Raw genomic sequence first — 12,458 nt, 5'->3', positions numbered from 1 at the left:
CAGCCTTTGTGGTAGACAAAGCAATGCACTTCTGTGCGCGAGACATCCACGACACTGCACCCCCTGCAAAGGTGAACACATAACTAGAGGTGGATCTCCTACTATCCACATGCCCTGCATAGTCTGAATCTGTGTACCCAAGTACACGCATGTCTCCTCTACCAAAGCAGATGCACATCTCCTTGGTACCCTTCATGTACCTCATGATGCACTTAACTGCCTCCCAATGCCTCTTTCCTGGATTAGCCATATATCGGCTAACAACTCCCAGTGCAAATGCAATGTCTGGTCTAGTAGCTATCATAGCATACATAAGACTCCCAACTGCTGATGCATAAGGAACCTTGGCCATCATGGCCCTCTCCTCATTTGATTTAGGACTATTTGTGTGACTCAGTTTCACATATGGAGGCAATGGAGTACTCACTGCCTTCCCCCCCTCCATATTGAAACGCTGCAATACTTTTGTAACATACTCTTTTTGTGAAAGCCAAAGGAGTTTCCTACTCCGATCATGTGTGATGCGCATACCAAGAATATGACCTGCAATTCCCAAATCCTTCATATCAAAGGCCTCATCCAACTTGGCCTTTAATGCATCTAGCTCATAAGTTTTCTTGCTAGCCAATAGCATATCATCCACATATAGTGCCAAGATTATCAGGCTATTATCCTTAGCCCTTTTAGTGTAGAGGCAGTGATCAATTTCACTCCTTCTAAAACCCTGGGACCGAATGAAAGCATCAAACTTCTGATACCATTCTCTAGGCGCTTGTTTAAGACCATAGAGACTCTTCTTCAGCTTGCAAACTAAATGCTCTTTGCCCTTTTCTTCAAAGCCTTCCGGCTGCACCATGTAAATTTCCTCATGCAAATCCCCATGCAAGAAAGCTGTCTTGACATCCATCTGCATAAGCTCCATATCCTCTGCTGCCATCCTCTACTGCCACTAGTCCAAGCATGCATCTAAGTGTGGTCATCTTCACAACCGGAGAGAATATCTCATCAAAGTCCACACCCTTCTCTTGCTTGAATCCTTTAGCGACCAAACGGGCCTTGTACCTAAGCACATCATCACCTGTGACCTTCATTTTGTAGACCCATTTACATGGCAATGCTTTCTTTCCATGCGGCAAAGAAACCAAGTCCCAAGTCTTATTCTTCATAAGTGAACTCATCTCTGATTGCATAGCATACTCCCACTTGCGTTGATCCTCATGCATTATAGCCTCTCTATAGCAAGAAGGCTCCCCGCAATCAGTAAGCATCACATAGTCTACCCCTGGAACAAACCTATCAGGCGGTCTAGACACTCTAGATGATCTTCTCAAGGGCATTTCAGCTTGATGTCCCACTTGCATATCAGCCACATTTGGCTCATCATTTCCACCAATAGATGATCCATCATCTACCCTTGATTGTATACCTGTGGGAGTACTTGGTGGCACCATTCCTTGCACATTTGGTGCATGGGCAGCTTGCTGTCTATCAACATATGCAGGTGGATTCACATCCTGGAAAGTGATTCTCCTCATTTCCACATCCCTCATGGGTGCCTTATGCATCTTCTTCTCATTGAAGACCACATCATGGCTGCGTATGATCTTCTTTGCTTCTGGATCCCAGAGACGATACCCATCTCTCCACTTTCACCATAACCCAGAAAGATGCATTTCCTAGACTTAGGATCTAGCTTCTTTCGAAGCTCTTTTGGCACATGTGCATATGCCTCACACCCAAATATACGCAAATGAGAGTAAGAGGGCTTCTTGCCACTCCATGCCTCTTCAGGAATACCACCATCCAAACTCTTACTAGGTGATCTATTGATCACATGTACGGCAGTCTTCATTGCCTCAGCCCAAAAACCACCAGAAAGACTTGCATTGGAAAGCATGCATTGCAACCTTTCTTGAATGGTACGGTTCATCTTTTCTGCAACTGGATTTTGCTCTGGAGTACAAGGGGATGTGAGCTCCCTCTTAATCCCACGTGTATCACAGAAATGCTGAAAGTCATGAGAGAGATACTCTCCACTATTGTCAGTCCGTAGGCATTTAAGCGTTCTACCTGACTGATTCTCAACCAAGGCCAGCCATTTCTGAAATACCTGGAACACATCACTCTTCTGAGCTATAGCATAAGCCCACACTTTCCTAGTTGCATCATCAATGAATGTCACATAGTATTCAGCCCTGCCTAATGACCATGCAGGCATGGGACCGCATACATCTGAATGCACCAAATCAAGATTTTCAAACTCTTTCTTTCCCCTTCTTTTATGGGCTGATTTAGTCTGCTTCCCATAGAGACAGTGCTCACAAAATTCAAAATTGGAGAAACTCAAATGCGGTACATAACCCAAACGGCATAAGAGTTTCATTCCATTCTGGCTCATGTGCCCCAACCTGCAATGCCACAAAGAAGTGCTTGGCTGCTTGGTTATTGCAACAACATGATCAAATACCCCTGATACATGTAAGGGATACAAAGTCCCACACTTGGCACCCCTGGCCAAAAGCATAGAGCCCTTTTGAATTTTCCAACTCTGAAAGCCAAAAGTGGTATGAAAACCAGCATCATCTAGCTGACCCATTGAAATAAGACTCTTGGTCAACTTAGGCACATGTCTCACATGTTTCAAAATAAATGCAGACCCATTTGCAAAAGAAAACTTTATGTCACCTACTCCCACTATGTCACATGCATAGTCATTTCCAAGATGCACACAACCTGTCTTTCCACTGTCATAAGTGGAGAACCATTCCCTATGGGGAGTAACATGGAATGAAGCACCAGAATCCAAAATCCAATCCTGGGAATATGCATCATTTGAAGTGGTAAGCAACTCTGCAGATAAACTAGACATGAAGAGAACATCATTGTCACTATCATGTGTGACTGCATTGATCTCCTCGATCTTCACTTTTCCTTTGTCCTCCCTTGGACTCTCTTCCTTTTGATTTGCACCCCAATTTGCATTCTTTTTCTTATCCTTTTGCTCTCTTTTCAGCTTCTCTCTTTTCAGCTTGTAGCAATCCTTTTTCATATGGGCCTTCTTGCCACAGTGGTAACACTCAATGTTCCGTGCCCTGGATTTGCTATGAGACTTCCCTCTTTCTTGGGACTTCCCCCTGAACTGTGATCTGCCCCTTTGCACATTTAAGGCTGCATCCTGCTTGTTACCATCCATAGACTTCCGTCTAATCTCCTCGGCCAACAAGCTACCCACAACATCATCAAATTTCAGTACTCCACCAGGTGCAGAGTTACTGACAGCTGTACGGAAGGTATCCCATGAGGATGGCAATGAACATAAGAGAAATATTGCCTTAGTCTCCGCATCAAAATTCATCTTCTGAGCTTGAGGCTGCTGGCTGAAAATAATATTGAATTCATTCAAGTGAGAAGCAATGGAGACCCCTTCCTTCATTTGCAGCTCAAACAACCTCTTCATGAGGTAAACTTTATTAGAGGCAGTTTCCTTTTCATAAGTGGCACATAGTTTCTTCCACAAATCTTCCGTAGTCTGCTCATTTACTACTGTGAAATAAACTGACTCTGCAAGATGAAGTCTAATAGTAGACTTTGCTAATGCATCCAACTCATTCCAATCATCCTCAGACATATTTGCAGGCTTAGCTTCAATCCCTACCAAGGGTTTAATCTGCTTCTTTTGAATAAGCACATCCCTTATCTGCTCTTTCCACAAAGAAAAGTTTGTCCCATCAAACTTTTTAATGTTGAAAAACTCCTTTTCAGACATGGAAGAGGATGCCAAAATGCAAATAAAATAAAATCCCAAATGCTAGTGCATACAAGAGAGAATCACACCAAATACCAGGTGCACCCAAATGTGTATGCCACAGTAGAGTGAAATATCACCAAAACTCAAAGCTCAAAGCATCAAAAGATGCATCTGACTCATGTGCATATACTATGCATCCATATGAGCAAATCTGGCCCAAAAGAAAATGCCAATAAGTGCCAAATGACTCAAGCATAAACACCATCCACTGGCATATGCATCAATAATATCTCATCCAAGAGAGCATAACACTATCAGTGCATCACCTGCAATGTGTCAAAGCTGTCCGTCAGCTTAAAATAGCATCCATGTGCAAAGCGTCCATAAAAAATAGCATCCCACAAGGCAATTTGGGCCTATCAGCACATCTAATAAGGACCGTAATGCATCCAAATGGCCTATAAATCATCCACTGCAACCCAATGCATACCACGAATGAGCGCACACTGCTCAAACTACAACCAGAGTGATTTGCATAAGGTATGCTCAAGAAATCATCGTCCCACGGTAATGAGCGCTACTGAAAATAGAAGCTGAGATGCCTCAAAACATGGGCGCCATTGCATAATCGGACTCAGCAAGAAAATCTACAGATATCTCTCTTCTGCCAGAACTCCAAAATCCCAACCGATGAGTGAGAAATGGGAGTCAACACTTATCCACTGCCATGTGGCATAAATCTAAGGTTTCAAAACCTTAGAATGAAAAATGCATAGCAGAGAGACGAAATCGAATACACAAAGATCTATAACTCTGAAAATCCTCCACCGAATTGCACAAGAACTGACAGGTAGGGGTTTTTAGGCGTCCGGAATGCAATGGGACAGACGGTTTTAGAAACCGTGGTCTCAATCACTGGGTCCAACACACGGACTGAAAAACGTTTTTGGAAACGCAGGTGTTTGTAAACTCCATCAGAGTGCGAATGATGAGCAACATAGAACTTTTAGGACCTCCTGACTCCACCGGAACTAACAGATCTGCAAATGGTTGCTCCAAACTTGAGTTCCAACACCCAGGCAAAAAACGCAGAAACTGACACAGTGAGTCAGAAATCCAATGAAATGATCCTAGATTCAAGAATGAAGGTGTTTCCAAGCTCCTGAAGTGAAGTGGACACCAAAAGCAAGCAATAGTTGCCTCTACAAGTCAATACGGAGTCTTTGTCATCGAACGGAACAGGGAAAAGTTCAAAAAACGACTTTTTCTTTGAAACCACTTAACAGGCTCTCAAAAACCACTTCGCAAAGCCAAAGTGACTTTTCCAAAGGTTCCTCCAAGGTCTCTGCACACTCGGATGCAAGTAAAGTCACCCACAAAGCTTCCCACAGAGCTGCTGAAATTCAAGCATTCACGCACGCTCAGCTAGATCACCCGGGCTCTGATACCAGTTGAGAGTGCTCACAACGGAAGCAAGAACGGAAGAAGGAGAGAGAGAGACAGAGAGCCACAAGTTTTGGTGGGTGCAGAACCACCCTAATCTTCTTTTTCATTCATTTATATATGTGTTTGAGTATTGTACATAATCGGGGTAAAGGCACAGTGACCTTTAACCCCCACAGGATGTCATTTCACATGCATTATTATATATGGTTAATCATGCATGGGACACTGAACAGATACCAACAAGTTGGAAAAAAGGCTTGGTGAGATTATTTTCCAAAAAACATTTATGTGAGTCTTTTACATATTGGAGGCCCATTACACTTATGCATGCCATACAAGCTGGTTCCTAAAATGATAGTGGCTCAGATCAAAGGATTCTTGCATGATGGGTGTTGGTATGGTTTTATTCCTCGCAATTATATTACTGACAATATTGCCAATGCCTATGTGGGGATAGAATATGCAAAGACACTGAACAAGATGTTCTCATTTTGCTACAAGTGGACATTGCTAAATCCTTTGACACAATACAATGGGATTTCATCTCACAATCCATGCAGGCTTTTAGGATTTGGGGAGAAAATGCAGCATCTTATTAATTGGTTATATCAAGACAATCAAGCTACTAGCATCCTAGCAGGTGATAGTATAGATTACCAGACTCTCTTTTGTTCAATATAGCAAGGATTTCCTCTTAGTGTGTTGTTCTATTCCATGGATACTCCTCGCATACTACAATACATGGATCATTTGGTAGATGCAGGTGCGCTACATGGTTTGGAGATACATGGCAGCAAACCCTTTTTCTTATCCAATACTAAAAGGGATCTTTCATGCCTTATGCGTGCTTTATCATTATATGGTCTGGCTGCTGGGATGCATGTCAATTTTCAAAAAATTGAACTTTGCCTCTCCATGAGAAGGTTTGGCATCGTTTATTATGTTGTGCTTCCTCTAAATTTAATGTTTAAAGAAGGATTTTTATAACAAAGAGGTCATGGGTTCCAGTCCTGGTTTTGCATTGTTCCCCCCCCCCCCCCCCCCCCCCAACTTCTTGCATGTGCAATAGGTTGCCCCCCAACCTGTTGCACATGCAATAGGCTTGGGGGGGGAGGGGGGAGTTATTATCTCTCTCTACCCCCGCCCCCCAACCTACCTATTGGGTGGGGCAAGAGGGTAGATTGTCCCCCCACCCCCCCAACCTATTTCGTACACAATAGGTTGGGGGGAGAGGGGGGGTGACACCGCCTCTTTGTCAACCTCCTAAACTCTACTTGGTCCCTTGCCCCTCCCCCTCCTCCCTCTCTCCTATGCAACATCTCGACTACCCTTTGGGGTGGATGGTTACTTGCCGTCAACAAATGGACTGGGTGCTTGACATACTAAAGAAGAAATTATAGTATTGAAAATTGGAAACATGGCCTTTGCAGGTCCATTGCTAGATAGTTTAATCAATTCTAGTTGCCTAAATCCACTTTTGTTTACCTTTGATGATGTTTGCCAAGCAAGACATGTCTTGGTTTGTCTAATATTATGGAGCTTTTCTGAAGGTCATGCTTTCGCTGAAAAGCTCTTTAAGCTGCTTTCGATGGATCGTCTTTGTACACCTAAAATGCATGGAAGATTGAATATCGTAAATATTCATTTGTATATTCTTGCCCACAAGGGGGAAATGATGCTACAATTCATGCAGGGTGAATATCCATGAATTTTCATGAAGCAACATTTGATTATGTACTAATCTGCTAGACTTTTGGTCATTGAGATGCCACTCAGTGGGATTTCCTTTTAGGTCATATTGAAGGCATAGCAAAGGGATGCGCTTTTGTTTCTTGTTTGATTGCGGATTGGAAGCACGTAGTCTCCCATCTCAAATGGAATTGCAAGGACACTCTAGCAAAAACCTTTTTGAATGTGTCTTCAATGGTCAAAGGCATTCACACTTTCCTTCGGCATTACGAAAACCTCGCCACTCTTATTGTTCTTTCATCCAAAGGTATCTCCAAGGTGAATGATGTGCTTAATGCGACTAGCATGGTCACTCGTTTACACCTTGCTATTAGGAAACATGCTTTGGGACAACATTATAGGCCTATATGATACTTACTATCATAGACGCTCCATGATTTTCAAACAATACCTCGTCTTGGATCTTTATCGCCTCAAAAATGGGGTTGTTCATTTGGAAGATCGTGTTTACTGTGCATTGCCGTTTACCGTAGCATCTTTGTACAAGGTTTTGCTACCTTCCCCTTGGGTTTTACTTCATGCCAATTGCATCCAACCTATGTGATGCCCCTCTCGATGGTGGCGGAAAGATTATAACACATTGAGCTTCCAAACTTCCCCTTCGACAAAAGTTCTTCTGGCAGATTATGCTTGGGATTCTTCCCTTTGGACAACTTTAACTCGTCATCATATTGCTCTGCCACTTGACAATGTCTATCTACTCGGCAATCTATGCCCCATCTGCTTTTGCATTGCCTAGAGTCTCATGATTTCTTACTTCTTGTACAGCAGCAACTCCAAATTTGTTTCCCCAGTGCTTCTTTTGGCAAGAATTTAGGCCTCTTTGGTTCTCATCCTGTGAGGCAAGGCTATGCTCTGTAAGCTTTTATCGGGGTTGTTACTAGGCATTTTGGACCTTATGAAAGGAACGCAATCATAGGGTCTTTGACGATCCCCCTCTGGCTAAATATCAATTCTTCCAAGCATCTCTATAACAATCATTTTATGATTGTCTACATTCGCAAGATCTAGATTATCTAGCGTTCTTGTAATATATTGACACCAAAAGCTTACAGACTAGAATCTATCCAATATTACAAATTATAAAATTTCAAAGAAAACAAGCGAAATAACAAAAGAAAGGACTTTTGTAAGCGAAATTAAAAGTAAATGAGAAAAATGAAAAATATAAGTAAGCAAAGCCACAATTGTGTTCTCCTCAGTACCAAAGAATAAGCTGCTATCTAGGTTTTGAGAGATTCACCTTGGGTACACACAGTCTTCACAAATTTTGAAAACAGATTTAAGTTGCAAAGTCTGCTATTGCTGAAAACAATCAAGGTAACCAGCAGCATGTCCAATAAAAAATCCACAATCTTGAAAACTCAGGTGCCTACCTGCACAGCCCACTTTAATGTCCCAAATTATCCAAGCCAAATCCTAAGCCACCAATTTCCTTTTGAGAAGCATTCCAAGGCTTCCGAATAAGCCAGCCAAATCTGGAATCCGGTTCCCCACCTTCCCATGAGATTTCCACATAAGGGCGTTCCTGTACAAGGGTTTCTGCCTCATTCTTGACATGCCTTCCCAATCCCAACCACCGCAGCCTTGGAAAATATGGCTTTTTAAACCACTGCAATGAATTTGCTGTGATGCCCTTGTTATTCCAAAGATCTAGCACTGTGAGGGAACCCCCACAGCATCTGCCTGTATCCTGCATGGAGGCTAACGCAAGTACACAAGCCTGGGTAAGACGATGGCAATCGCGCAGTCGCATATCAACAATTTGCATCCCACTGGCAACCAACGCAAACACAGTGTGATCAGTCAAAGCCGGCATGTTGGACACATCTAAAGCTCTAAGCGTCAGTGGGAGACAACCCTGCATCAGAGTGGTTATTCCACGATCAGTCAGTCTCTTACATCCACGGAGAGACAATGAAACTAGTGGGGTGCTGCCTTTCCCTAAGCTAAGAAGACCAAAATCTGTGATGTCTGCACCATTCAAACAAAGCATAGTCAACTTTGAAAGGTAAGATATAGCCTTCAAGCCATGATCTCCAACACTGCGACAACCAGCAAGATTCAAGAACTTAAGATTTTTGCAGCAAGCAAGCTGAACCACTGCATCACTAGTGATTTTCATTGCTGATGGTAGACTGACTGCAATCAGTGAGAATGTTGTGGCTGATATGTCATGGAATGTCAAATCTGAGGTCTGACGCATGTGAACCAAATCAAAAGTATGCAAGTTTGAGCAGCTATGCAAAAGACTGTTCAAGCCCGTGTCTGTGACTTGAGAGAATCCCCCAAGCCTTATGCTTTCAAGGCCATTGCAACCCTGGGCCAGTAGTAGAAAACCAAGATCGTTTACTCTTTTGAATGACATCTCCGAACGACCCTTGCCGCGGACAAGAGACAACCTTTTCAACTTTGTACAAGCTGCAAGTTGCCCAATGCCCCAGTTTGATAGATCAAGAGAAAGTGATGGAGTGCCTGCAGGGTTGTCTTCAAGGTCTAGAAGGGAAAGGCAGACCAGGTTCTGCGTCAAAATTGATATTAAATTGTCTGTTATAATAGTTACTACCAAACAAATCTTTTCAAGATTTTGACAACCGACCACTCGAACCCTTGGTATCGAGGCTGTTTGTGTCATCCAGCTTATATTCACCAGCTGCCTCGCACCCTGCTCTAGCATGCCTCCAATTACAAGAGCCTTTAATGAGGGCCCAACTAATTTGGGCACTGTGTCAAAAAATAGTTCATCAAACTCCCCTTCTTCCATGCTGATCGATAGAGACTGCATAAACACAAAGGAGTATGATCAACAGAATTAGGCCTCCAAATTGCAACACAATACCACAAAATCCAAGGTCCTAGCCTACTCTGGTAAAATGCCTGGTGCAATGTGTCAAACAAATAATCGCTATAAAATTCAAGCTGAAGGACAATGCAAAGCCTCTGATTTTCATCCAATGAAAGACAGACACAAGGCTTCAGATTGTGGAACAACACACGCCTCAAGATGACACAAAGCGTTAAGCATTCGCTCCAGAGCTGCTTTGTAAGTACGAACTCCTTGCCTATCCTCAGGTGCGGTCAACTCCAAAGATAGCAATCTATGTCACAAAATTGAAATCCAAACAAGCTTAGAATTAGAAGATTGAAAGCTCAAGAAGCAGTAAACTGCATGTCATTTAACATGTGTTGCAATTGCTGAAAACAGCATCCAACAAACCTCAAATTTGTGCAACGCAGCCCAATCTCACAAAGAAACTCGTAGGAGTATTTGCCACATTTCCAGAGACAAAGCTCTTCAAGATGAGACTTCAAAAGGAACGCAATATCTTTATCATGTAGCTTCCTACAATCGAGCGTGAGACAGCGTAGGCTACAATTGGCCGATAGAAGCTTCTCCAGTTCCCTATTGCGAAGAGGAATGTCCTGCAGAATGCAAGACAGTAAGAAAGTAAATCATCCCAAAGCCCCGACGGTTCTCACCTTTAGATCATCACCGTAAGTTAATGAGTGGGAGAGTCTCCGGAACGAGACTTTCACCCAGGTGATGTCATTGCATGACATGTCTACAAAACAAAAATGATTCGTTTCTGAGATGGGAGCCGGCATTTTCAAAGCGACTAAGAGTGAACCTGAATGTAGACAATGCATGAGGAAGATGCAGAAAACCTGAGGCTGGCACCCGGTGTTTTGAACCAGACAGAAACAGAACAAGAAGAGAGGAGAGAGTGAACGGAGGGAGGGAGCAAGCTTAGGAGGAAAACAGACCACAAGGCAGATGCGCTGCAGGGTCTGCAAAACCACAGATCCACAAGCGTGGAGAGTGCGGTTGGAAGCAGAGACGGCACAAATGGACTGGGCATCATCGAGCTTGAAGAGGATGGTGTGCAAGAGGGCATATGGGAGCTGGTCAAGCGCCATCAAATCGTCTCCTTTTCTTCTCCTCGCTCAGCATCAGTTCGAGCCCTAATCATTCATCTCTATCATTCATCGATTCGAGCTCTAATCATTCATCTCTATGGGAGCTAGTCAAGCGCCATCAAATCTTCTCCTGCAAGCTTCCTCTTTCGTTTTCTGATAGCACTATGAATCTGAAAGCTCTCAAGCTCTACCTATGCTTTCGCTCCTCGCTCAGCATCAAGTTCGATCCCTAGTTCATCTCAATCTCTGTAGAGCGTAGCCCTCTTCCCTGCCCAAATTTCCGACTTGCCCGATCAACACAAACTTGAAGTTCCACCTGCGCTTGATCCTCGCCCAACATCAACCTGAACCCTCATCATGTGCCCCCTGGCTCTCTCTTGATCTCCGACCTTCACCGTCGATAAAGGCCTTATGACATTGGGGTACTTTTGTGCGAAATTGGAAATTTTATGCCAACGTTACTTTTTCACCTGCCTTCTGAATGATTAAATATTCATTCACCTTTTTCTAGTTTTCCATTTTTTTCCCACAAAACCATGAGCACTTGAGCTCAATGGAGTTGTTGGAAAAAGAGTTTGTGAAGCATTTAAAGGCTGAAAATGACATAAAATCCATGTTTTTACTGATCATTATGACATTCAACATGGGAGATTTGTTTTTCCCATGAAAGCTCTTTTCCCACCATGTCATTAATGACCCATGGCTCCGATTGAAGCTCATGTGGCAAGATAGCTAGAGGGTGGGTTCCAACCACTATGAGGGGATAGAATTGAAAGATAAATGTGGTTCACACGAGTCGCTTATAGTCATCAGGTTGCTAATTTATGTCACCACGAGTTGGTGCAATTGGAGGAGATGGATTTATGTCACTAACATATGATTCGAATGGGCGCAATCGGAGGAGATGGAATGGGTCAATCATGCAACGGTTGGAGGAGTTTGTAATGGAGTGCACAGCCTTCATGGGCCACATACAATTTTGTTGTGTCAGTGTTCGGGCTCGTCATCCCTCCTATTGCACCAACTAGGATGGCAACCGTGAAAAATGGCCTAAGACTGCGATTGCCCACCATCGTCCAAAAGATGGTGTGCCATCCTAGTTGGCCCAAGGACAGGACCAGATATTAACACAAAAGATTTGTATTCGGTCCATAAAGCCTGCCTATTCCATGACCAACTCCTCCAGCTGCTACATGATTGGCCCATTCCATCTCACAATAACAATCACAGGTTGGTGACATAACTTAACAACCTGATGGCCACCATTATACCTGACAGCCATCCCCTAATTTGATTTCCTCCTCCATGGGTGGGGGCGGTGTAATCCACCCTAACCACGCACTCAACTGACAACCAATGAAATGGCTGCCACCCGACTCCAACCTGTATTATGATGAGCGTACTTGCCCGATCTATCAGATTCTTACATGCCAATTTTTAGAAAAAGGAAGCCTCTATTAATGCTTGAAAAACACTCAACTATCAAAAGGAGCTAAGCAAGGTAAGTACAAGAGAAACAATTTGCTAACCAAGCCTGTTTCCTAGAGAACCCAACACACTACCTAGGGAATATTTAGGACAGGGGAACAACCAAGGT

The 12,458-nt window shown here is 43.3% G+C and overlaps 1 protein-coding gene across 1 annotated transcript; it reads right to left on the bottom strand.

Annotated features, from left to right (window-relative positions):
* Window positions 1-8,146: 8,146 nt before the first annotated feature.
* On the bottom strand, window positions 8,147-11,330 carry LOC147901303 (F-box/LRR-repeat protein 10-like). The gene is made up of 4 exons (XM_087376056.1): window positions 10,709-11,330; window positions 10,161-10,366; window positions 9,942-10,041; window positions 8,147-9,722 (listed from the first exon to the last, which is right to left on the bottom strand). The coding sequence occupies exons 1-4, from the start codon at window positions 10,859-10,861 to the stop codon at window positions 8,334-8,336; spliced, it is 1,848 nt and encodes a 615-aa protein (XP_087232182.1). The 5' UTR covers window positions 10,862-11,330; the 3' UTR covers window positions 8,147-8,333.
* Window positions 11,331-12,458: the final 1,128 nt, after the last annotated feature.

Source organism: Dipteris shenzhenensis, chromosome 6 (genome assembly GCF_047967505.1).
Source record: "Dipteris shenzhenensis isolate YYH24624 ecotype China chromosome 6, Dip_SZ_1.0, whole genome shotgun sequence".
In the NCBI taxonomy this organism is placed as follows: domain Eukaryota; kingdom Viridiplantae; phylum Streptophyta; class Polypodiopsida; order Gleicheniales; family Dipteridaceae; genus Dipteris; species Dipteris shenzhenensis.
The sequence above is the reverse complement of the archived record's forward strand: the minus strand, read 5'-3'. Positions and strand labels throughout refer to the sequence as shown.

Excerpts from the sequence above, each read along its gene's own strand:
- LOC147901303 (XM_087376056.1), bottom strand. The coding sequence starts at position 10,861 with ATGGCGCTTGACCAGCTCCCATATGCCCTCTTGCACACCATCCTCTTC. Across the intron at positions 10,367-10,708 it reads TGCAGCGCATCTGCCTTGTG|GACATTCCTCTTCGCAATAG; the intron begins GTCTGTTTTCCT and ends TGCATTCTGCAG. Across the intron at positions 9,723-9,941 it reads ACGCTTTGTGTCATCTTGAG|TCTCTATCGATCAGCATGGA; the intron begins GCGTGTGTTGTT and ends GTGTTTATGCAG.